The sequence below is a fragment of the Pleurodeles waltl genome, chromosome 7 (genome assembly GCF_031143425.1).
Source record: "Pleurodeles waltl isolate 20211129_DDA chromosome 7, aPleWal1.hap1.20221129, whole genome shotgun sequence".
Taxonomy (NCBI): Eukaryota; Metazoa; Chordata; class Amphibia; order Caudata; family Salamandridae; genus Pleurodeles; species Pleurodeles waltl.
In genome coordinates, this window is record NC_090446.1 from 429,516,618 (window position 1) to 429,542,909 (window position 26,292).

A 26,292-nucleotide genomic window follows, 5' to 3' on the forward strand; every position below is an offset into this window, starting at 1 on the left:
CATATGGCTCCAGGAAGCCACTAATTTTCAAGTTTTGGATGGAGAAAAAAGGGGGTGAGAGATGGAGAGGCGAAACAGGGAGAGAAAAATATACTGTTTGGGAGGCAGCAACAAGGAGAAAATGTTAGAGACCTTGGGATGCTGAGTCAGAGAATGTGTGGAAAAAGGGCAGAAAATGTTATAGAAAGATAGCGAGATAAAGATCAAAATAAAGAGTGTGGAATTGAAAGTAAATGTTTGACTAAAAGGCAGAAAGGGGGCAACATTGTGGAAACCATTCTGTTTTTTGTTGGCTTGGTTTGTGGTTGTGCTCAAGAGTCAAGCAGGATCCCTGGCTCACCTCTTTCTGTAAATTTGTTGGCTTGTCCACCACAAACCAGCCATAGAATGGTATAAGACCTCTCTTATTTCATTTGTTCCCACGGGAACCTTTATAAACTATTGTTGCACTCACAACCTAGTGCAGTGTTCAGTTTAATTTAGTGCTGCAGTCACAGCATGTCCCTTGTAAATATCCAGGACTCCCTCATACTGCTGCAGGGTCCAAGTTCCAGAGGTTGTTGTAAAATAAAACCGTGTCCAATAGTTTGCTAGCTAAAAAATAAAAAGCCATACCTAATGAGTTGCCAAAGGTGCAACGTGCACTATGGGCCAAATTTACAAAGAAGTCATGCAACTCAGTACAGTAAGCAAAGTTTCTGCTGTTACATAATGCAAATGGGAGATAGCATAATAGGGCCATATATACTAACATATGGTCCTGTTCTGCTCTCTGCCTGCGCTGGTGCACATATGGCTGTCATGTGCCACATCAGACATTTATCCTTGTTGTGCCTGCCTCGGGGAGACAAAGGATTTTGGTGCACATCCCTATCTACAATTCTTTGTAGACAAGGATTTGCATCAAAACCTGTAGACGGTTGCATAGGAATGTTCATGCACCACTTATGTAACATCCCCTAGACGCAAAGTAATGCAAAGCAGCCCATTGCACTGGATTGCGTTACTGTGAGTTAAAATCAAGCATATTTCTCTATTTGAGTTGGATTGTATATTCCACCAGTAGAGTTTGTGTCAAGTTTGTGTTAGAAAGTAATGCAAACCTGATAAAAAGACTTGGAAAATCTGGACCTGTATATGTATTTAAGTGCTGGCCTAGTGACAAGAGCTGGGGTGCTTTTGGGTGTGTTGAATGAGGTTGTTGGAAACGCCAAAATGTTACTTCATCTAAAGGAATCCATTAGAGAAACAGTGCTTTGGTGTCCCAAGCAATTCATTTGTAATGTGAACCAATGTGTCTTCAAATGGGGGGAAAAGTATTTTTTTTGCATACAATACATTTATGAGATAAAGAAATTATTGTAACAAAAAGAGGGGTGATTAAGTGTAACTGTTCACATGTAAAATAATCCATCATGCATTTTAATGGAACCACTTCTTAGTATGGGAAATAGTACAGCTAGTAGCATGAGCTAAAAGAGGTGCACTTCTCTACGTTGATCCAGAATTTTAGTGACATTGTCCAAAGCAATGTCTAAACATGGTTGACCCAAACAAACGGTGAAGGGGGCTTGACCTAAAACCAGCTCTTTATATTTTAAACAACCTGTCTTGAAGACATTTCCAACATGACAGTGGAATTAGCTGCATTAATAAACTTTTTCTTTCGCCACGCCAGTGGACAGGATATGAGGGGCACAGCGTACCCATACTTTTTAAATTTAATATTTTTTTAAAAAAGAGTTCCACCTACTTTTTGTGAAAAGACAACCGTCCCAGGACGTTAATTCTGACAGTTGAAATGCTTCAACTGAAGTGTGCTGTGTAACAGAGGGAGGCGCAGACAGCTGTATAAGCCTTCTTGCCAGGGTGCCTCCTTGCCTCAAATAAATGTAAATGTGAACAACTGGTTAATCTGCAATAGTAAAGGGGGCTTGAAAGCCAGTATTGGCTTTAATTGATGTAGCCACTTGAAGCTTTCCTGATAACAGATGTATTCTTTTGGAGTGGAATTGCAAGGGAGCCACCAGCTGAGCTATGAAGTGTGTTCTTTTGAAGGACAGTTTAAAAAGTGCACTACTTACAGTTTGGGTATTACTGACATCTATATTTTAGAAGCCCTTTTTTATCTTAAACTTTTTGCGCATTTTATAGCAGCCTCTCTTCTAGGTGTACAATCCATGTTTGAAATAATGACTTGCATATTCACAATGCTTTTTGTCACAGATTGGGACCTTCTAGCACTAAACATGCACAATTCACTATTCTCCTCTACGCCAACCAGGAGTGAGTTTTGTGGCTCTTTCCTTCCAGACACAGACCTCTGCAGTGCATTAATTATCAGAGATTTCAAAATATACAATAGCACATTTCCAACAGATTAACAACTTGCATTACATTATTCAGGCGTTGAAAAATCTTAAAATCTTTTACTAGACCTGCAGGTCGAGTAACTTGAATAATCTACTCGACCATAACTGTAATGTACTTGACCCGTAAACTGGTCTCAGTTGTGTGATCCTAGGCTAATATTTTACTGAACAGAGTCGCTCTTTTCTTCATTCTTACATATGAGTGTGCATTCAAATATGTGAGCTCAGAATTTCTGCTGTACAAAAAAACATCTTTGTTTGATTAAATGGACTAAACATTTGGTCCATGTATAAAAACAATCTAGCCCACATATATGGTACCCATGACCTATTACTTGCCTCTTGGTTTACTAATAGCATTGCTACCAGGGCAGGAGTGTTTCTAGGTTTTTTGTGTTGTAATTTTTTATTAGAGAGAAAATATAATGTGATTAGGTAAATCGCAATGAAGAGGAAACATTCATGAGTACATGTTATATCGAGAAACCGTGAGGCCTGTTATGGATCTGATCCCAGTTTGGGCATAGGATGGGAATTTCGCAGATGTCGGTGGTTATGTGGAAGTGTCTAATATGTAGTGCATTATGAGGTGCTATTAGAAGAAGAGGTAAACACTTGTCGCCCACTGTCATTTCAGAGAGAAAATTTCGATGAAATGTCCAAAAACCTTCCCACTAACTTGCAGCTTTACTGATAAAACTATACAATTGTATTAAGAAATCTGTGAAAATCGGGGTTCAGGAAACATTTATTCTTCCCACATCACCAAGCAAAGTGTTCTGATTTGTTTTCATCCTATGAAAATATTTTTTTCATCACACAAGTACAAATAATGGTCTTTCACAACTACCAAAATATATTTTGAAATTTTGTACAGTGGACTTTGCTATTTATATGTTGTGTGTTAGGAAAAAACTGACAAAATCCTGGACCTCTGTAGTCAGAAGGAAAATTAATTGTAAGACAAACTGACTTTGACCTCTGTCTCTGAACACAGAGCAAATGTCAGAAGAACAAGATTTAAGGGCCTCCTTCACTTTCTGACTAAACAGAACACCTGTTCTTTGTTAACTCTCCAGAAGGGTCGAGTAGGTCCTAAAAATAGCTCGACCTGATGAAATATTGCTCGCATAACGAGAGGGTGAGTAGAATTTCGAGGGCTGTTATTGTCACTCCCTCGCTTTTCATTCCTTATGTCTGATGCTTCCCTGCCTCCTTAGACCCAATCTCATGCCATCCTCTAAAATAAAAATTCCCTTCCCTGTCACACCTCCTGTCTTTTTTTTTTTTTTTTTTTTTTCTCGTCTCCGTACATACACACAGTCAGCGGTGGTGGGGCCTCACTGACCAATGCAACAATTTTCTGGGAGGAATAGTTGATTATGGATAGATTCCTTTGTCGAGGGTGCTATGCAGGGAAATTCTGGCAGCCATGCTGCTCAATTGACTGCTTATGGTGCAGCGGGTATTTACAGCAGTGTAATACATCCTGATGGGGTAGGGCGGATCCGAGGCAGCTGGGTCACTGTTTCCAGGTCAAAGGGTGAGAGTTGCGAGTGATATGTCGGCAACAGTGGTGTGGGAAGGGCTGTAATGATAGTTTTATTTATATTTTGTGTGGTCTTCAGTTCTTGGTTGGGGGATTGGTAGAGTGGATTCCGTTTTTGATAGGATTAACACTGCTTCACCATGACCTATTTGAGTAGTTGCTAAGAGGACATCTTTCATTATGGCAGTATGTTGGGGAAACTACAGGCTAAGAAGAAGCATGTAAATAATTCCTCATCCTTGGAGGATGAAGAGCCCATTCCAGAGAAACATCCTAGTAAATTTGGATAGAAACCAGATTCCAATCCTTCCAGCCCCCCTCCTGTCTCAATCAGAGTTAGAGGAATGATTGAGGAAGGGATGTCAAGAACATTAACTTCAGCAAAAGATAAGTGAGGTGCCAACCATTCTAGTAAGTGGGAAAAGTGGTGTTCTTCAGACTATAAGAAACCTTCCATGTCCACAGGAAAATATCTCAAGAGAGGAAATGTGGGAAATGCTATCCCATGTGAGGCATACTTTAGCTTTTCTTCAATTTCATGTGAAGAACGAAGGGAATACGTTGTTTCCACAATATGTTAAACCTTCCACAATGCCATTTCATTGCGCAGTTAAGCACTTGGAAATGGGAGAGTGGAAAGAGGTAAAGTTAATGTGCCACAATTCCTACCAAAATGGTACATGCTGGAAGGTGAGTATGTGCTTCCCCATCCAATGAAAGAGGATGCTATTTTGACTCCTTTAATTGGCAAGACAACTATTAATCCAGAGGATTGTCCCCTTTCTGATCTCTTGTTTAAAAAGGTGGATTGAGGAGTAAGGGAGGCGTTCCAGGGGTGTGGAATTCCTATAGCCCGACACCCAGGACATATTGTTTGGGGTCAAGGGTAATAAGTTTTCATATTTATTTTGTCCTTGGGACAAGTAGGCCTAACCCCCTGCAGCACAAACCTTTAGACTGCCAGTTTACAGTCGCGTATTATGGATCAGGGAAAGGTATTATCTGCAGTAAAAGTAACATTTGTGTCCATGTATTAATGATGTTTGAACTTGTATTTATAGTTCATTAATACAAACCCTTTATTGTTAGGGTGAGCATGTGCTAAGGAAATGTAGTAGGCTCAGAAAGCACTACTGATAGTTGCACTATAAAAATGTGTACAGGTGTTTGCAATGTTGAACAATATGAGGCTACATATACAGGGAGTGCAGAATTATTAGGCAAATGAGTATTTTGACCACATCATCCTCTTTATGCATGTTGTCTTACTCCAAGCTGTATAGGCTCGAAAGCCTACTACCAATTAAGCATATTAGGTGATGTGCATCTCTGTAATGAGAAGGGGTGTGGTCTAATGACATCACCACCCTATATCAGGTGTGCATAATTATTAGGCAACTTCCTTTCCTTTGGCAAAATGGGTCAAAAGAAGGACTTGACAGACTCAGAAAAGTCAAAAATAGTGAGATATCTTGCAGAGGGATGCAGCACTCTTAAAATTGCAAAGCTTCTGAAGCGTGATCATCGAACAATCAAGCGTTTCATTCAAAATAGTCAACAGGGTCGCAAGAAGCGTGTGGAAAAACCAAGGCGCAAAATAACTGCCCATGAACTGAGAAAAGTCAAGCGTGCAGCTGCCACGATGCCACTTGCCACCAGTTTGGCCATATTTCAGAGCTGCAACATCACTGGAGTGCCCAAAAGCACAAGGTGTGCAATACTCAGAGACATGGCCAAGGTAAGAAAGGCTGAAAGACGACCACCACTGAACAAGACACACAAGCTGAAACGTCAAGACTGGGCCAAGAAATATCTCAAGACTGATTTTCTAAGGTTTTATGGACTGATGAAATGAGAGTGAGTCTTGATGGGCCAGATGGATGGGCCCGTGGCTGGATTGGTAAAGGGCAGAGAGCTCCAGTCCGACTCAGACGCCAGCAAGGTGGGGGTGGAGTACTGGTTTGGGCTGGTATCATCAAAGATGAGCTTGTGAGGCCTTTTCGGGTTGAGGATGGAGTCAAGCTCAACTCCCAGTCCTACTGCCAGTTCCTGGTAGACACCTTCTTCAAGCAGTGGTACAGGAAGAAGTCTGCATCCTTCAAGAAAAACATGATTTTCATGCAGGACAATGCTCCATCACACGCGTCCAAGTACTCCACAGCGTGGCTGGCAAGAAAGGGTATAAAAGAAGGAAATCTAATGACATGGCCTCCTTGTTCACCTGATCTGAACCCCATTGAGAACCTGTGGTCCATAATCAAATGTGAGATTTACAAGGAGGGAAAACAGTACACCTCTCTGAACAGTGTCTGGGAGGCTGTGGTTGCTGCTGCACGCAATGTTGATGGTGAACAGATCAAAACACTGACAGAATCCATGGATGGCAGGCTTTTGAGTGTCCTTGCAAAGAAAGGTGGCTATATTGGTCACTGATTTGTTTTTGTTTTGTTTTTGAATGTCAGACATGTATATTTGTGAATGTTGAGATGTTATATTGGTTTCACTGGTAATAATAAATAATTGAAATGGGTATATATTTGTTTTTTGTTAAGTTGCCTAATAATTATGCACAGTAATAGTCACCTGCACACACAGATATCCCCCTAACATAGCTAAAATTAAAAACAAACTAAAAACTACTTCCAAAAATATTCAGCTTTGATATTAATGAGTTTTTTGGGTTCATTGAGAACATGGTTGTTGTTCAATAATAAAATTAATCCTCAAAAATACAACTTGCCTAATAATTCTGCACTCCCTGTAATGTTCCCAGAATGCTCTCTGATTAGATGCAAATATTTGTAGAAGCTTGAAAGCAATATTGAGGGTTCTTTGATTTCGAAATCAAAACGTTCATAAAAAAAATGCAATGAGGGAAAATAACATTTTGCTAAGCTGCTGTGAAATTTTAGGTACCATTTCTTTGAAGCATCATTTAGTAAAATGTGTTGATGCATGTGTAGTGCTTTCCTCTTAGCTAGTTTTTAAGCACTAACATAACACAACAGAAATGCACTTCTGAGGTCAAAGAAGACTTTTATTGTTGTTAATTCTTCCCCAACCACAATATTTATGAATGACGAATTAGTAGCTTTCAAGCCCGCGTTAATCAAACAAAATATATCAGTTTGCAATATACACAGCAGGTTATATTTATAAGATATTGAATGCAAAGCAAAACAAATACTTCACTGTGTGGGAAACTATTTACAGCTTCATCTTTCTAAGGTCTGCAAGCTGATGACCCCTGTCAGCCGCGAGAAAGAGATTCATCTACCCACACGGGATTGCTGGCAGCTGGCGCCAAGCTCCAGCACGAGGTCCGGCAGATTCGAATCTGAATCTCTGCAGCCTGTGTCATTCGTTACAAAGGTGTGCCCCCTCCTCTCAGACCTGGAAAACTGAGCAAGCCTTTTGGAGACTGGCCAGGTCTCCAAGACTACTCCTGTTCCCAAGCTCAAGCGGAGAGAAAAACACCCATGTACTCTCTCTTATCAGGTCTAGTCTACTGTGAGAACAAAACATCTTGGTTCTCTGGTGCAAAAACACAGCTTGGAAAAATACAGCTTGGATTCTCAACTGCAATGTCTAACTCCACGTTAAAGGCAATGGGCAGCTAACCTAAATATCAAATGCAATGTCTAGTGTCATGTCAAAGCCAATAAGCATCTAAGCTGAATACAAAATGCAATGTCTTATATCATGTCAAAGCCCATAGGCAGCTGAGCTGAATACAAAATGCAATGTATAATATCATGTCAAAGCCAATAGGCAGCTGAGCTGAATATAAAATGCAATGTATAATATCATGTCAAAGCCAATAGGCAGCGGAGCTGAATATAAAATGCAATATATAATATCATGTCAAAGCCAATAGGCAGAATATCTAATAGCATGTCAAAGTCAATAGGCAGCTAAACTGAATACATCATGTCAAAGCCAATAGGAATGCAATGTCAAAGCCAATAGGCGGCTAGACTGGATACAGCATGTCAAAGCCAATAGGCAGAATACAGAATGTAATGGCTAATGCAATGTCAAAGCCCATAGGCGGCTCAACTGAATACAGAAAGTAATGGCTAATGCCATGTCAAAGCCAATAGGCAGAATACAGAATGTAATGACTAATGCAATGTCAAAGCCCATAGGCGGCTAAACTGAATACAGAAAGTAATGGCTAATGCCATGTCAAAGCCCATAGGCGGCTCAACTGAACAAAACATACCATGTGCTACTGGTGAACATTGAGCAACTAATATGCGCAGTGGTGAAACACAAAGTCATTGGTCAAAACAAAATTTAACAAATGGCAGTACATTCCGCCCTTTGACCAATGAATTTTTGTTTCACATATCTCTTGTTTCAAACAAAAACAAAAAAACATAAGCACAAAAAAAAAAACATTATCAGCAAGTCACATTTGAATGATCAAAACAATCCCTGTAAAGCAATAGAAGTGAATTAACACATTGATTTCATAACCTTTCACATCAGATACATCTATACAGAAAAGACTGGGCAATTTTTATACTCTGAGTGAGTCTCTAATTCAACAGTGTTAGCAATTTGATGTGGCATGAGTTCTGCTCATGTAAAGGTGCACGGTCCACCTGAAAGGTTTTCTGGAAGGTAAGCAAAAGTCGGAGTTCCATATGAGAAGGGAAAAAAAAAAAAAACACAGCTTAGTTCCAGTGGAAGAATGCAATCAAACAAGTTGAACTTGAACTGAAGGCGCAGTTTGCGCAAAATGGATCCATGGTGCTGGCACTTTACTCAGCCAGGTTCAGGTTGGGGATTCGGTCCCTTCCCCGACCCCACACGCACACACCGGAAGGGGAACCACACAGCACACTCAGGGACAGTGGCAAAACGTGGTAGGATCTGCAAAAGAAACAAGTATGACTTTTCTTGCAAATAACATTTTTCATTTAAACTGCACCCTTCCTCTTTCTTTCCCTGTTTTATAATCAGCAGGACGTTTTTGGGGCCCTCTGTTATATTCACTGCAGGTTCTGGAGGATCACTTGGGGCTTCAGCCCACACATCAGCACTGAGGTTTTTATCTGCTGCGCCACAGCTTCCCTTTTCTTGCACTGTCAGAAGGGCTGGGGCAGACTCCTTCTTTACCAAACCTCCATTCACTGCATTTTTGCCAATTTCGGCCATTCTGTCTCCAATTTGTATGAATGAATCAGATTCTTTTCTAGGTATCAGCATAATTTCGATTTTTCCTTGGTAATTTGCAGCAATCACTCTCCCTAAAACCTGATCAATTTGCCATTTCTGATCTGGTAACTTTCCTCTCCCCAACTGCTCTGTGACTGCTTGCATGACAAATTGCTTTTGTGCGTGCTGCACAGTTTTTATCAAATCTAGGGGAATGTGCATCTCTCTCATCTCTGTCCACCTGTAAGTGGCTTTTTCTCTCAGCTGTTCACATTTCTGGGGCACCCACTTAGCCATCCCCACTAAGGCAGAATTCTGGGTGTACACTTCTCTCTCTGAATTTTTCTCATTAACATCTGCAAGGTAATTGAACCAGTTAGGTGCTAAAACATTAGCAATGAACCAAAAATCAGCGTAAAAATGACACATCTCACGTAGCTCTTGCTTTAAAATCTGACACACATTATACAACTCCATTCCTTCTCCTGTGCCAGAAAACAACATTTCAGTCAATGAATCATTAGTAAAACAAACATGCTTTTTATCTTCAGTAGACACGAATTCAAATGGTGCACACAACTTCATTGATAACTCTTTTACCTGTGGTACTCTAGCCCTGTCTTGCAAGTACCAGATCCAGTGTATGATCCTAGCTAGGGGCACTATTTTCTTCCCTTGTTCTTGAATTACATGTACATAAGTATTTCCTTCTTGCACTGCGCAGAAACCTAAAGTCTGCATTATTTCATTTGCCAAATCACAAGCGCGCAGCTGCATATTATTTTTCACAGTGACCATATACAAAAGTGTTAGGATTTCTCTCAAATGAGGGCTATTCTTTTTCCAAAAATCAAACAAGCTAATGAAACTCGGTGTCTCTTCCTTTAAAACCTTTCTTTTTGCTTCATTCTGCAACAGTAACTCGTAAATCACATTCTGGTCTCTCTCGTCGTCTGTGTTATCAGTTAAGGAATGCATTTTGGCTGCCAAAAACCCTCGCTCACACGAAAACTCAGTGCAGCTCGGAGCTGTCTTAACCCCCTCATTACTGGAATGGGAAAAGAAAGATTCTTCTACAACAGCAGTTTTATAACTTTCAGTCTTATTTTGAATTATTGTATCCTGGCTAATTTGCTCACGTAAATTCCTATTTTCATGTTCCAACTTCCTACATTTCTCCTGCATTTCTCTGTAAGCAGATAAAGGTATCCAGACCTTTCTGTCATCATTACTTCCAAAAGACACGCTTTCTACATATGTACAACAGAAATTATTTCTCAAAGCAATATCAGGCCTTTTAGCTACACATGCATTTTCAAACATGGTCTGTCGTGCTTCTGTAATTCCCCAAACAGAAAACAATTCACAGTTTTTCTTAGCACCATCGGGCAGTTTAACAACACATGCATTCTCAGACATGGTCTGCCGTGCTACTGTGATTCTCCAAACAAAAAACAATTCACAGTTTTTCTTAGCACCATCGGGCAGTTTAACAACACATGCATTCTCAGACATGGTCTGCCGTGCTACTGTGATTCTCCAAACAAAAAAACAATTTCTGTAATTCTCAAAACAACAAAAACAATTACACTTTTAAAGTGTGCACTTAGAAATCTACCAACTCGTCAACACCCTCTTAATCACCTCTTAATGATCGACCCCACTCTTGGTACCAATTGTAGTGCTTTCCTCTTAGCTAGTTTTTAAGCACTAACATAACACAACAGAAATGCACTTCTGAGGTCAAAGAAGACTTTTATTGTTGTTAATTCTTCCCCAACCACAATATTTATGAATGACGAATTAGTAGCTTTCAAGCCCGCGTTAATCAAACAAAATATTTCAGATTGCAATATACACAGCAGGTTATATTTATAAGATATTGAATGCAAAGCAAAACAAATACTTCACTGTGTGGGAAACTATTTACAGCTTCATCTTTCTAAGGTCTGCAAGCTGATGACCCCTGTCAGCCGCGAGAAAGAGATTCATCTACCCACACGGGATTGCTGGCAGCTGGCGCCAAGCTCCAGCACGAGGTCCGGCAGATTCGAATCTGAATCTCTGCAGCCTGTGTCATTCGTTACAAAGGTGTGCCCCCTCCTCTCAGACCTGGGAAACTGAGCAAGCCTTTTGGAGACTGGCCAGGTCTCCAAGACTACTCCTGTTCCCAAGCTCAAGCGGAGAGAAAAACACCCATGTACTCTCTCTTATCAGGTCTAGTCTACTGTGAGAACAAAACATCTTGGTTCTCTGGTGCAAAAACACAGCTTGGAAAAATACAGCTTGGATTCTCAACTGCAATGTCTAACTCCACGTTATAGGCAATGGGCAGCTAACCTAAATATCAAATGCAATGTCTAGTGTCATGTCAAAGCCAATAAGCATCTAAGCTGAATACAAAATGCAATGTCTTATATCATGTCAAAGCCCATAGGCAGCTGAGCTGAATACAAAATGCAATGTATAATATCATGTCAAAGCCAATAGGCAGCTTAGCTGAATATAAAATGCAATGTATAATATCATGTCAAAGCCAATAGGCAGCGGAGCTGAATATAAAATGCAATATATAATATCATGTCAAAGCCAATAGGCAGAATATCTAATAGCATGTCAAAGTCAATAGGCAGCTAAACTGAATACATCATGTCAAAGCCAATAGGAATGCAATGTCAAAGCCAATAGGCGGCTAGACTGGATACAGCATGTCAAAGCCAATAGGCAGAATACAGAATGTAATGGCTAATGCAATGTCAAAGCCCATAGGCGGCTCAACTGAATACAGAAAGTAATGGCTAATGCCATGTCGAAGCCAATAGGCAGAATACAGAATGTAATGACTAATGCAATGTCAAAGCCCATAGGCGGCTAAACTGAATACAGAAAGTCATGGCTAATGCCATGTCAAAGCCCATAGGCGGCTCAACTGAACAAAACATACCATGTGCTACTGGTGAACATTGAGCAACTAATATGCGCAGTGGTGAAACACAAAGTCATTGGTCAAAACAAAATTTAACAAATGGCAGTACAGCATGCTAGTTTCTAAAAAAAAATATATCCAAAATGGAAAAAGCGATGTAACTAGTTTCAATAATGTTATGGGAAACATGAACATAAACAAGCAGAGTCTAAGTCAGTAGGTTCGACATTGGTCATCAGCCTTTTGATTTTGTCGATTTGTGTCTTGTTTTGACATGGCTTTGGTAAAACTTTTATTGTTAAAGGAGCTGCTGGGCCCTCACTATTATAACAAACATTGGCAAAAGCAAAAATAAAAAATACACAGATTGCTATAGTAGTTCCTAGCATTGAAAAAAAACAACAACTGTGTGGTGATATCGTCCTTGTAAAAGAACACAGTTCTGTCACACATAGTGAAGCCAGCCAATAGCCAGATAGAATTATAATAAAATCAAAAGGTTTTGGTTAATACAAGGCTCAATTAGGGCCCCAATTCTTACAGGAGAAGTCACAAAAGTGCACCCATGGTATATGTCCTTGCAATAGTGCGGATTTGCAACTCCTGAATTACCAAGAATTTACAGAAGAAGGCCAGGAAATGGTATTCCAAGAAAATATTTGTGAACTACTTTTTAGCTCAAGCAAATATGTATGTCTAGATTTGCTCATGCGAAAATCTGTCAAACATTTACAAGTTCTCTTTCCCTCCAATTACTTTTTTCCCCAACTGTCAGGAATAAATGTCCAAGCTTCCTCAGTATGGAAACCAATTAGAGAAAAGCTGGTAAAAAAAACCCTAAGACATGCAAGTTTGTATGTTTGCACAGACTCAAAAGGACATTCCAAACCTGGAACTATTGCTTCTTGCTACCTACAGCCTCAGGATGTACATCTTTTAAAAGGTAGCAAAATAAGTTATTTGCTAGTATAATCAGAGAGGTTATTATCCTAGCCCTCATATAATGAGATTGCTGCTAAGATTTATCGCCGCACTACATGGTACCAAAGGGACAAGTGGATTTTTTTTTACAGGACAAGTAGATTTATGAAGCAACCTGTCCCATGGACAAGTAGATATTTGATTAAATTCTACACCCCTGCATTCGCAGCAGAGAATGTGTCTCTCCAAGCCAGAATTTATGGCTCAGTCACTGGTTAAAGACTGATGCACTAGCAATTCAAGGTGGTCTGAAGTGTTTGGACCTACTGGCAGGTATGGATCAGCAGACAAGACGGCTGGCTCACTTCTCATCAGATGTGGTCAAGGCAACTGCAGATTATTCTGGAGCTGTGATTTCTGCCAGATGTAATCTCTGTATGAGAGAATGGAAAACAGAGGTTGTCTAGAAATCAGCATTGATCAAACTTCAATTCAAGGGTAAAATTCAATTGGATTCCATGATCTCTAAAGCATTTAAAGATCATAAGCATACCCTTCCATATAAAGAGAAAGCCGATTCAAGAAGATTCTGGAATAAGAGCAAAGTCGTCTTTAAAGAGAGACTTTAAGTCTTATGGAGTGTGTAAACAAAAATACCAGCCTAGAGGTTTTTCTCCTAAGAAAGATTTGGGGAAGTTCCAGCAAAGACAAGGTCCTGACAGTTATGTTTCACTCAAGCAGGCACCCGTGGGAGGCCAAGTACATCGCATTCTCAGGGCCTGGCATTAAGACGTTGGGGACACCTGGGTATTATGCATAATAGAAAAAGGTTATGCAATAAACTTTCTACAAACTCCTCCATATATAGGAGCCAAAGTAAGTCATCTTCCTGTATCAGGTCTTAAACGAGAGGCTCTATTAAAAGGAGTGGATGAGTTGCTCAAGAAGGCGGCAATTATAAAGGTACCCAGGGAGGAAAAGGTTCTCACTCAATTCTTCTTTTCTTGGTATAGAAGCCTTCAGGGGAATTACAAGCCAGTCCTGGACCTGATGTGGGTCAGCTCTTGGATCAGTACTTGCTACTTTCGAACGATAACACTACAGAACTTCCACTAATAGGGCCGGAAGATGCGTTAACATAATTAGATTTTGAAGATGCTTATGTTCATGTACTTGTCAGAAGGTTATTCCAAAGGTTTCTGATGGTCACACTGAAGGTAGATCGCTCTCAATTTTTTTTTCTTCCATTCGGTCTGAAGTCCTCTCCCCCAGATCTTCACCAAAGTACTGGCACCACTGGTGGCTTTTCTTTATTCAGAAGGAATCTTTGCCCATCCATGCCTCGACAGTTGGTCGGTTCAGGCTTCATCAAAAGATTTACTGTTGTCTCCCAAAGGCAGAGTGCTGAAGATTTTGCAGAGACCTGGGTTTCTCATAAACTGGCAAATATCCAATATGAAATCAGTGTAGGATTTGACATTTACAGGGCTCAAATTTTGAATCTGCAAGGAAAGGCTTGCTTGTTTGCTTCCTCTAAGTATTGCCACGATTCTGAGGCATATTTTGGAATTATGCACACACAAAGAACCAGAGGTGGTGGTGTGGCTCAGGGAATTCTTTCTGGTTCTACAGACATGACTCAAAATCTGAAGTACAGAATCCCAATTTCCTAGGTGATAAAATATGATCTGGCATGGTCGATGGACAGGTGTCCAAAACTAAGCCCTCTGGATCCGCTAATAGTTACAACAGATGCCAGTCTGTCAGAGTGTGGTGCATAGGGAGAGCCAATGCAAGTTCAGGGGCTCTGGTCTCACAGGGAGGCGTTTAGGTTCTCAAACTGGAGTGAGTTCAAAGCAGGAAGACAGCTCAAATGGCATTCGAAAGTCAGTTGATGGGGAAAGCAGTATTGATTCAGACAGACTATGTTACCATCAAAGCTCATATACACAAGCAGGGGAGACAAGGTCCTGGGCTCTAAACAAGATTGCACAAACTCTCTTCACTTGGGCTTAGACTACTCTCGTGGCATGTGGCCACAGGACCTCTCATATGCATTCCTCCCATTCCCCCTGATCAAGCATTTTCTAGTGAGAGTGAGGCGAGAAAAGGCAGATGCGATTTTGATTGTTCTCCATGGGCCTTGGGCCAATCGTTTTTCTCTTTTGATGCTCATGAATACAGCTCCAGAATGATTATTTGCACTGAATCCATAGCCTCTCGACTTTCTGATCATGTGGATGAGTAGTGGAGGTTGAGAGGAGTAGTCTGAGGGGGCAGGGACTTCAGATAACTTGGTAGTCACTTTGCAGGCATCCAGACAATATTCAACGCAAAGTTCTTATAACAAGCACAGGGGTTCTTTCTCACATTGAAGTGATAGAAGAGGTTTCTATCCTCAATCTGTCAGCATGATAATGATCATGGCGTTTTTACAGGAAGATGCGAGGTTGGGTTAGTTGTAGCCACCCTCCCTGTGCAATGGGCAGGGATTCAGGCATTCAGAGGTCCCTGGAAAAATTTGGCTGATGATGAAGAGGTGATTTCTAGGTTCTTTAAAGGTCTCTCCAATACTTGTTCTAGATCGTTGCGTTCCTTTTCAACTTGGGACTTAGCTCTAGTTTTAACAGCTTTGACTAAATCTCCATTTGAACCTTTGGAGGTTGTTGATTTGCACTTTCTGACTCTCTAAACCTTTCTTGTGGCCATCACCTCTGCTAGGCATCGGGGTGAATTGGGAGCTTTGTCTTGTAGGCTTCCTTTTTATAAAATCTTTCAGGACAGATTGGTGCTGGTTCCTTTCTTTTTTTTCGAAAATAGATTCATTTTTTCACAGACAAGGTGATTTTTGCCAGCCTTTTATCTACTCCCTTCCTTGGAGGAGGAATCTAGCTATATTTTTTTGGATATGCGAAGGGCGCTTCTTGTAGATCCTGACAGAGTGCAGTCCTTTAGAGAAGTGATGTCTTTTTTTTTTTGTGTGTGAATTTTGGTCCAGGTAAGAAAAGTAAAAAGCCGGCCACAGTCACCTTGAGTAGGTGGATCAAAACTTTGATTGGTAAAGCTTATGAGGTGGAGGGAGAGCCGCCTCCCTTTACATATACAGAGCAGATTAACTAGTAGCATGGCTTCTACGGTTGTGGAATTGAGGGGAGCTTCCCATCAAGAAATCTGTAGGGCAGTAACTTGGTCTGACTCATCTACCTTTGCAAGGCACTATAGATTTCCAGAAAGTAATATTGCTGGTGTCTTTGGTTATAAGGTCTTGTCCTCTATGAAGGGATAGGGGGAAGAGATTCTGTTTCAAATAAAGCATGTTTTGGGTAGCATCTATGAGCAGTTGTCCATTATTTGTGGGCTTGGGACCTCTCATACATCATAAGGAATGAAAGCGAAGATGGGACGATAAGGTAATGCTTAATTTTTTTACCCGTAATGGCATTACTTTGAGTCCTGCTCCCTCACTTTCTTTCCCATTCGTGGAGTATCATAATGTCTTTTTAAAATAGTTTTTTCAGCACATAATGCTTATGACCACATTTTAAGTGAAATAGTATTCTATGGCAGAATTGTCGATTCTGAACACCACAGATAAAGTACTCAACAACACCACGTGATATAATGGGATGGGTACTGGATTTTGTGTGAAGTCCGTAGTAATCCTCCTGTAGCCCATGAAAACAAATCGATATGGAGCAGGGCTTTCCAGAACCTAGTTATTCGAAAAATGTAAACTGCGTTTTACTATAGTTTTGCTTTAGTATAGGATGGTGCAAAGCAGTACATATTGCAGCACCTATAAACTTTTTCACGTGCAAAGGCTATGTTGCGCCAAAAGTTGCATGCAAGTGCATCAAAAAAACACCATCACAGAGCACCGACCCTCGGTCATGGATATAAAGGGAGCTATCAGGTTTGGGGGCATTTGGTTTGGAACTATACAGGGAGGTTTAGGATGATTCTGTGCAAAGCCACACCTACTAGCATGAACTGGATTTCCGTGAAGAGGAATATTGTGTGACGTATACATTTAAAAAAAAACAAAAAACATATGATGTGATTACCCATGGAAAGATGTCTGCATGTAGACACTGGTAGTTGATTCTATAGTACAGATCTCAAGCAAGCCTGTCGCTTTGTTTCCTTTATAGTACAACCATTAGTTTTATGCAAAAACAGCTGATAACAGTCAGTAACAGCTTGGTAAATATGGACGTCTTTAATTTTTCTTCGTACAACAGCACAGCACATTTTCAAACAGCATTGCAAGAATGTTTGTAAATTTGGGCCTTGATGTATCCTGTCCTTGTTACATTAAGGGGTGGTTTCTTACCCAGCACTCTTGCCAACCACAGACCTTTTTCCTTTGTAGAAAGTTGCACAGAACTCCTTTGTATTAGCATCAATGTGGAAGGTGCCTGTGGTGGGGGGAGGCGCTGCGGATCAAAGCCTAGAATTACCACACTGGTTACTTCTGTACTCTGTGAACTGCTTGGGTGATGCATTCAGTGTGTCGTAAGCATCGTCATTTTGTCCTACAGGGTACTTGCATCTGAGAATTGTGAACATTCACCAGTAATTCAGAATTGAGGGCAGAGTGTTGGACCCAACTGTGTTAGCGCTCAGCTCATCCAGGAGGATCAGCAAAATGCAGATGGAAGGAAAAATACATGTGAACATGAAATGAAAATAAAAAAATAGGTGTTTAATGAAGCCGTGGGTTCAAAGGGGTGGATGGGTATCTGAGCGAGTGGATAATCATCACAACTAAGTACTGATGAGTGTCCTTTATCTTTCACAGAATGGATGTCACCACATATCTGTTGAGGATTGGCTATAATGGCCCAACAGTGCCTTCTCTAGACACTTTAAGGGCGCTCCACCGATGCCATCTGTTGTCTGTGCCCTTTGAGAGCCTGTCCATCCACTCTGGGGAGAAGATTACCTTAAATCCACCAGAAGTATATGACAAGATTGTCAGGAGGCACCGTGGTGGATTCTGCTTCGAGAACAACAGCCTCTTCTACTGGCTGCTGAAGGAGCTTGGTTACCAAGCGGTCATCCTCTCAGCCCATGTCAAAAACGTCTTCACCAAGCGATATGGCCCTCCTTGTGACCACATGGTGCTGCTAGTGGACCTAAGCGGTCAGCAGTGGCTGTGTGATGTTGGTTTTGGCAATTCTTTCCGTACGCCTCTGTTTCTGGAACCCAGGACAGAGCAGACTCAGGAGAATGGATTCTTCAGGTTATGGCCAGATGATAACATGTGGGTCCTGGAGCGCTTTCAAGAGACTGCTGAGCTACAGGGTACTGCCAGAGCCTGGTCAAGCCTTTATAAGTTCACTCTGGCCGAGCAGAAGTTGGCAGACTTTAATTCTATGTGCGACTACCATCAGACATCACCCAGCTCCCTCTTCTTCTGCAAAGCATTTTGCTCACTTCACCTTCCCCTGGGCATGCGTACTTACATGGGATTGCGACTCATTACTACTACCTACACAGGGACCACCACATGCCAAAAGGACACTAGAGAGCTCAAGAAGGAAGAGATCCCCAGTATCCTGAGAGAAATGTTCGGCATAGTACTAACTGGCAAACTGGAGCCAAAAGATGAAGACATTATTCCACCCCCTCCAATTTACTGAAAAAAGTACAGACCACAAGATATCCTGTGACGGGGAATGCCCAGAAACTAGAGTTGATAAAATCAAGACACATTCAAACAGAGCCTTTCAAATCAAGAATGAATGCCCATTAACAATGGGAGTGATCAATTCAACTGCACGAAGAACCGGTGCTTCAGTATTTCTAGCACCTTGCCTATTTGGATCAGAACTCGCCACACAAATGACAGCAGGGCAAGCCGCTGAATTGTTTTCATCGTCTGATATACAGCAAGTATGGTGCAACCATGACAGCCATTGCGAAAGCAGCCACAGAAGTAAACCACAAACACGTTTCCAGCCCGACGACCCATAGCCCCAGCGCATCAAACTAGCAAATCAAACGAGATTGTACTATACTTCTGAAATGAGCTTATGTCTTAACGTGAAGCACTTGTTTATAAGTTTGGCTCCAGCTGATTTTTCGAAGGAAGATTCTGCACCCAAGTAAAACTCATTGTACCCAAGCAGAATTTCTAGCTGCAGCAATTAATGTCAGAAATAGCAGTAAAGTTTACTTGTTTAAATCTTACTTCCACAATGACGGCACAGTGGTGATATCCAAATGACTACGAGTTGGTTCATTGTCATCTCTCTTAATGTACGTTTGATACCAGTCGTTCCTTCCTTTTTCGGTTACTCCTATGTGCCTGATTGCAGCTTTTGAAACTTACTCCTGGTTCCTTTTTTAAAATATTGCACGTAGACATTCCAAATATGTTTTAATAAAAAATAATGTCAAGTTATGTGGTTGGTTGATATGTCCTTATTTACTACAAACCACTCAGGATGAGCATAGCACCAAAAGAGGGGAGGAAATAATTCACTTGAGGGTTCTTAAACCGAAGGGTTATGCACATTGTTCATAGGAGGCCCTTACTTTCCCCTGCATGTGCAGGGACAAACCTGTTCTTGAAAGTAAGAGCCAAAATGTGAGGCGATTGGTCGAGATAAGCAACGCCTTTGTAGACTAGCACATGCAGATGTGACAAACTAATATAAATGGTACCTTTAGTTAGTTCTATCAGAAGGGTTGTCTCCAACCTGCTGTGCAATATGATGGATAACAAAAAATACCAATTGGGGGTCAGTCGTTTGTGGATTCTTGCCCAAGAGTCAGTAGCCCCTCCACTTGCCTTCATTCCTTCCCACTGTTACTTGTTAACAATTGACGTATCTTCTGGTGTACACTGAGAATGCGGCTTACAGAAGGAAACCAGCATTTTGTTAAGGATGTAAGGGTGTCCCACAGGCCCTCTAGTCTTACTGTGCTTATTCTTCCCTGTAGAGGCTCCTGTCCCAGAAAGGCAAGGAGCACATTAAAGCAGGTGCAGGCCGCCCACAGCAGTGTGAGCCTTGCCTAGAAATGACAACTTCACCGTGCCAATTTTCCTTAAACAAAAATTGGACTACTACAAATATATACATTTCTGAGAGACTTTCTAACCACAGAATCCTCCCCTTCTGAATATTCCCCAGGTGTCTGTGACGGGCTGGAACCTGCTTGCCCGCACTCAGCTCCCGCTTGTGCTGACGCTGCCCCTGGTGCTCTGAGGCTCCCTGCCCGTGATTGGTGGAAGGATCGGCAGTGGCGGGGCGCTGGATGTTCAAAAGTGCTGCGGCATACTCCTACGGCGTTCAGTGCTTTGGAGGAGCAAACAGGAGACAAGGGGATAGCTGTGAACCCTTTTGTGGAGGAGGAGAAGCCCAGCAACAGAGAGGTGAATGCAGAAGCCCAGGAGCGGAACCCGCCAGAGAATCGGAGACAACGGTCCCATCCGAGAACCGGAGCCGAAGACAGCAGACGAACGTCAGGAGACCCTGTTCCAGGCAACCGGGAGGACGAGTGGCAGCATCCCGCCACGCTTCAGGAGAAGCGTGGCCATTCAGGTGCGTGGGACTATGCCCCTTACCAAGAGTGAGAGACAGAGAGCGGAGGAGGGCGGGGGCGGAAAGCACGGAAAGGCGGGAGGGGGTTGAAATAAAGAAACGGACAAGTACAAATACAAGAGGTGGGGGGGAGGAATAAAATACTTACCATCAGTCACCATAGAGCACCGTCACCAACAGTAGACCAGCCAAGCCACGCACAGGTCCGGTTGAGCACTGAAGGAATTTACAAGACAGAAAGGACAGGAGTTGAAGCATTGAGAGACAGAAGGGTTACACACATACTAATCTAAAACAAGCTGAATACAATAACCGAAAAAAGACCAGTGAGTCAGGGAAGATAAAAAGAGAATACGGAGACTAAATAGATATCAGTAGCAAGTACACTTACCGCTATATTCTCTTCTCTCCACATGCACTTCCCGGGGAATGACCCGTGAACCAGGGAGACAGAAAAGAAGAGTGAAGACCACACCTCAAGAACATCCCACCACCCTAAAGTCTCAAACCCAAAACTGAAAGATACTCACCTGTTTCCTACTACATCTTCTATCCTCAATAAAAGACTTTTGTCCAGACTACCGTGGTCTAGAGTGCTTTATCCACGCCCTCACGCTTACAAGTGGTGTCAGAAGTGGGATTTACAAACAAAGGAAAGAATCCACAACCATGGAAGAGAAGGCAACAATGGCAGATGTCATAGCCCAGTTGGCTGAGGGGCAACGGCATCTCCAGTTGATATGGGAACAGCAAATGAAAGAAGCCAAAGGGGAACGGGAGGCATTGCAAACAGCGCTCAAAAGCCAGGCGACGATTATGGCTAATAACCAACTGGTACATGAAACAGCATTGGGGAAGCTTACCGACACCATCGCCAATACAAAAGTACACCCCACGGTACCAAGTAGTGTGCTGCAACGCTACCAGGAGCAGGAGGACCCAGACTCATTCTTCACAAACTTTGAAAGAGTGGCCAGTACTGCTATTGGCCTGAGGACAAATGGGGTCAGTATATCGCCCCCCTACTCACCGGCCACCTGCAAACAACATACCAAGCTATCAATCCGAGTGGGAACCTACCATACAAGGACGTTAAGAAAACTATTTTAGAAAGAGTGGGTTTGGACAGTGAGAGTTATCGCACTAAGTTTAGGCAAATGAAATGGCAGCATCAGGAGAATCCCCGTACCTTGTATTATAGAGTCCATCATGCAGCCGGGAGGTGGTTACATCCTACAGAGAAGACAAGAGAAGAGATGTTTGACATAATAGTTTTAGAACAGTACTTAGATGCTTTACCACCTACCACTCGAAACTGGGCACGACAGCATCCAGGACTCACAAATGAAACAGCGTAGATCTTGCCTGTGCTTATCATAGAGGCTCTGACTTCCGAGCTACCATTAGTCGGGCTCCCCCTTCCTATGGTCCGACCAGCCATTCCTAGACAACAACTACCACGGCCAGTCGGAGCCCACGGGCCGGATGAACTCAACCAGGGGGCCCAGGACCCTCTGGATACCCAAGCCCTGGTCCTCAATGCTACAACTGTTCAGAGTGGGGCCATATTGCCCGTTATTGCCCGCATAAGAAAGATGCAGAAGAACCCATGGAGATAGGTCTAACCAAGGGGAGAGTATTCTGGACTGGAGGGGAGAAACCTAAATATACCCTCCCTATCTTTGTCAATGAAGTAGAAAGAATGGCCCTAATCGACTCCGGATGTAGCCAGAGCGTGATCCGGGAAGATTTAGTGTTGCCAGGGCAGGAAGAACCCGAGACCCAGGTTCTCATCACCTGTGTACATGGGGATCAACGGTATTATCCCCTTGCCACTATAAGGTTGAAATGGAGAGAACAAAACGAGAACCTCAGGGTAGGGGTACTCTCCACCCTGGATGAAGACATAATCCTCGGGACTGATTACGAAGAATTTCCCTCCTTATTGGAGAAACCTGGGCAAGAGCACCTTCTGAGGGGCTGGTGGACGGAGGCCCCTAGTGGAACCATTACAGAAGAACCCAAACGAGAACGAATTATCCTCAGCAGGAGACAAAAAAGAGAGCAACGACGGTCTTATCTACAGCAATGCCCATCCCAAGGCGGTCCTGTTATTAGTGCGAAGGTTTGCACCATCACTGGGGATTTTCGGCGGAATCAGAATGAGGACCCAACTTTAAAACATGCATTGCAGCAGGCCGAGTCTGGGGCAGCACCAGGGATAGGTCCCAGGTTCCTGATTCGTAATAACCTGTTATACAGAAACCCCACACCCACTGGAGGAAACGACCTGCAGTTAGTTGTGCCCAAAAGCCACCGCCAACAAGTGTTACAATTAGCACATGGGGATAACGGGGAAGGGCATTTGGGGAGGGAGAAAACTGAGGAAGTGGTTCTTAGACGATTTTATTGGCCGGGGGTTTATGGTGAAATAAGGAAGCATTGTTCAGAGTGTCCCAAATGCCAGTTGTATAACCCCTCTCCACAAAAACCCGTACCCCTACAACCTCTTCCGATTATTGATATTCCCTTTACCAGGGTTGGAATGGACCTTATCGGGCCCCTCACCCCTTCCACTCGGGGTAGACAATATGTTTTAGTCCTGGTGGACTATGCCACACGCTATCCCGAGGCCATTCCCCTTCCCAGTATACACACTAAAGCTGTTTCCCAGGCAATGATAGAGTTTTTTTCACGGGTGGGTTTCCCAAAAGAAATATTGACGGACCAAGGGACTCCTTTTATGTCTAGATTAATGGTTGAATTATGTCGATTACTAGGGGTGAAACAAATCCGTACCTCAGTATATCATCCACAAACAGATGGGCTGGTGGAACGATACAACAAAACCATTAAATCCTTACTAAGAAAGAGTATATCTGAGGCCGGTAAGGATTGGGAAAAGAAACTACCATTGGTTCTATATGCTATTCGTACCCATGTACAAGCCTCCTTAGGCCATAGCCCTTTTGAAATGTTGTTGGGTCGACAGCCACGCACACTGTTAGATATGTTAGCCGAACAGTGGGAGGACACGGAGGAGGAGGTAAAAGACCTCTTGACATATACCAGGGATTTAAGAGAGAATCTTCATACAGTATGGGAGGAAGCCCATGCTGCCTTACAGGAAGCTCAGAATAAGCAGAAGCAAATATATGATACCCGAAGTGCAGTTCGCACTCTAACAGTAGGGGATAAAGCTCTAGTCTTACTCCCTAGCACTGAGAATAAATTATTGGCAAAATGGCAAGGGCCGTTTGAAGTGATAGCACAGATCAATCCCACCACCTATAAGTTGGCCATTCCCCAAGGAAGTGGAAGGGAACAGATATATCACATCAATCATCTTAAAAAATGGCTAGAACCCACAGGAGGCTCTTCCATTCATTTTATCAACTCGGATGTTACTGAAGACATCCTGTATCCCATGTTACCTCACCAGGACCTGTATAACCAGGTACAACCATGGATCAATCCCAGTCTTAAGAGATTGTATTACAACCAATTAACTTGCCTAGTACATCACAATCAAGATGTCTTCTCTAAATATCCGGGCAGAACCACACTAATCCAACATCCCATTCGTCTGAAAATGAATACTGTCTCACGACAGCGACCATACCGCATTCCTGAAGCAAAACAAAAGATTATTGAAGAGGAGGTCCAAGCCATGTTGGCAGCCGGTATCATAGAACCATCAGCCAGCCCATGGTGCTCGCCAGTCGTGTTGGTACCCAAGCCAGATGGTGGCACCCGGTTTTGTGTAGATTACAGGGGTGTCAACAACTTAACCTATTTCGATACATATCCCATGCCTAGAATAGAGGAGCTTATTGAGAGGCTAGGCCAAGCCAAATTCTTATCCACCCTAGATCTCACGAAGGGTTATTGGCAAATCCCTTTAAAAAGGGAAGACAAAGAAAAAACAGCATTTGCCACCACTTCTGGCTTATATCAGTTTACTGTCCTCCCTTTTGGGCTTCATGGGGCCCGCCACATTCCAAAGACTCATGGATGAAATCCTACGTCCATTTAAGCAGTATGCTGCTGCCTATCTCAATGACATTGTTATCTATAGTAACACCTGGGAGGAGCACGTGGCACACCTAGATACCATATTACAAGCTCTACGAAAGGCCCAGTTAACCGCCAATCCTGAAAAATGTAGACATGGACAGACTAGTATCAAATACCTGGGGTATATTGTGGGGAACGGTCAGATTAGACCCCAAGTAGAAAAAGTAGAAGCCATCTCAAAAATGTCATTTCCTAAGAGGAAAAAAGATATCAGAGCATTCTTAGGATTAATTGGATATTATAGACGTTTTATTCCCCATTTCTCTATGGTGGAGGAACACCTTACTGAGATGCTAAAAAACACCTATCCCAACGCCTTTGGTCCTCCCTCGGTAACTGCCTTACATAGCTTTGACAAGTTGAAAACCGCCCTCACGTCAGAACCGGTGCTTTGCTGTCCTGATTTTGGGAGACCCTTTTTGTTACTAACTGATGCCTCCGACGTGGGTCTTGGAGCGGTGTTGTCCCAACCACAGGATGATGATGCCCTCCACCCTATCTTGTACATCAGCAGGAAGCTTCTACCGCGGGAGTTGCATTATCCAGCTATAGAGAAGGAATGTTTGGCGATTAAGTGGGCACTTGAGTCTCTCAGATATTATCTGTCCGGCAGGACCTTTACCCTGATTACTGATCACGCTCCTCTTACTTGGCTCGCCCATCATAAAGACATTAATTCCTGTGTTCTCCGCTGGTTCCTTTCCTTACAGCCTTTTTCCTTTCAGATACAGCATCTTCCGGGTAAACAAATGGTGACCACGGATTTTCTTTCCCATTATCCGGTCTTGGAGCGTCTCGACAAGCCACTCTCTAGGGGAAATGTATGTGACAGACTGGAACCTGCTCGCCCGCACTCAGCTCCCGCTTGTGCTGACGCTGCCCCTGGTGCTCTGAGGCTCCCTGCCCGTGATTGGTGGAAGGATCTGCAGTGGCGGGGCGCTGGATGTTCAAAAGTGCCGCAGCATACTCCTACGGCGTTCAGAGCTCTGGAGGAGCAAACAAGAGACAAGGGGATAGCTGTGAACCCTTTCGTGGAGGAGGAGAAGCCCAGCAACAGAGAGGTGAATGCGGAAGCCCAGGAGCGGAACCCGCCAGAGAATCGGAGACAACGGTCCCATCCGAGCACCGGAGCCGAAGACGGCAGACGAACGTCAGGAGACCCTGTTCCAGGCAACCGGGAGGACGAGTGGCAGCATCCCACCACGCTTCAGGAGAAGTGTGGCCATTCAGGTGCGTGGGACTACGTCCCTGACCAAGAGTGAGAGACAGAGAGCGGAGGAGGGCGGGGGTCGGAAAGCACGGAAAGGCGGGTGGGGGTTGAAATAAAGAAACGGACAAGTACAAATACAAGAGGGGGGGGAATAAAATACTTACCACCAGCCACTATAGAGCACCGTCACCAACAGTAGACCAGCCAAGCCACGCACAGGTCCGGTTCAGCACTAAAGGAATTTACAAGACAGAAAGGACAGGAGTTGAAGCATTGAGAGACAGAAGGGTTACACACATACTAATCTAAAATGAGCTGAATACAATAACCGTAAGAAGACCAGTGAGTCAGGGAAGATAAAGAGAGAATACGGAGACTAAATAGATATCAGTAGCAAGTACACTTACCGCTATATTCTCTTCTCTCCACATGCTCTTCCCGGGGGACGACCTGTGAACCAGGGGAACAGAAAAGAAGAGTGAAGACCACACCTCAAGAACATCCCACCACCCTAAAGT

At 42.9% G+C, this 26,292-nt stretch overlaps 1 protein-coding gene across 1 annotated transcript in view; it reads left to right on the forward strand.

The window, feature by feature from the left end:
* LOC138304143 (arylamine N-acetyltransferase 2-like) overlaps window positions 1-19,343 on the forward strand; it is a 41,960-nt gene extending 22,617 nt beyond the window's left edge. The window contains exon 2 of the mRNA XM_069243946.1: window positions 17,736-19,343. Within this exon, the coding sequence (XP_069100047.1) occupies window positions 17,736-18,579 (844 nt within the window). The 3' untranslated portion in view covers window positions 18,580-19,343. The remainder of the gene's footprint in view (window positions 1-17,735) is intronic.
* Window positions 19,344-26,292: the final 6,949 nt, after the last annotated feature.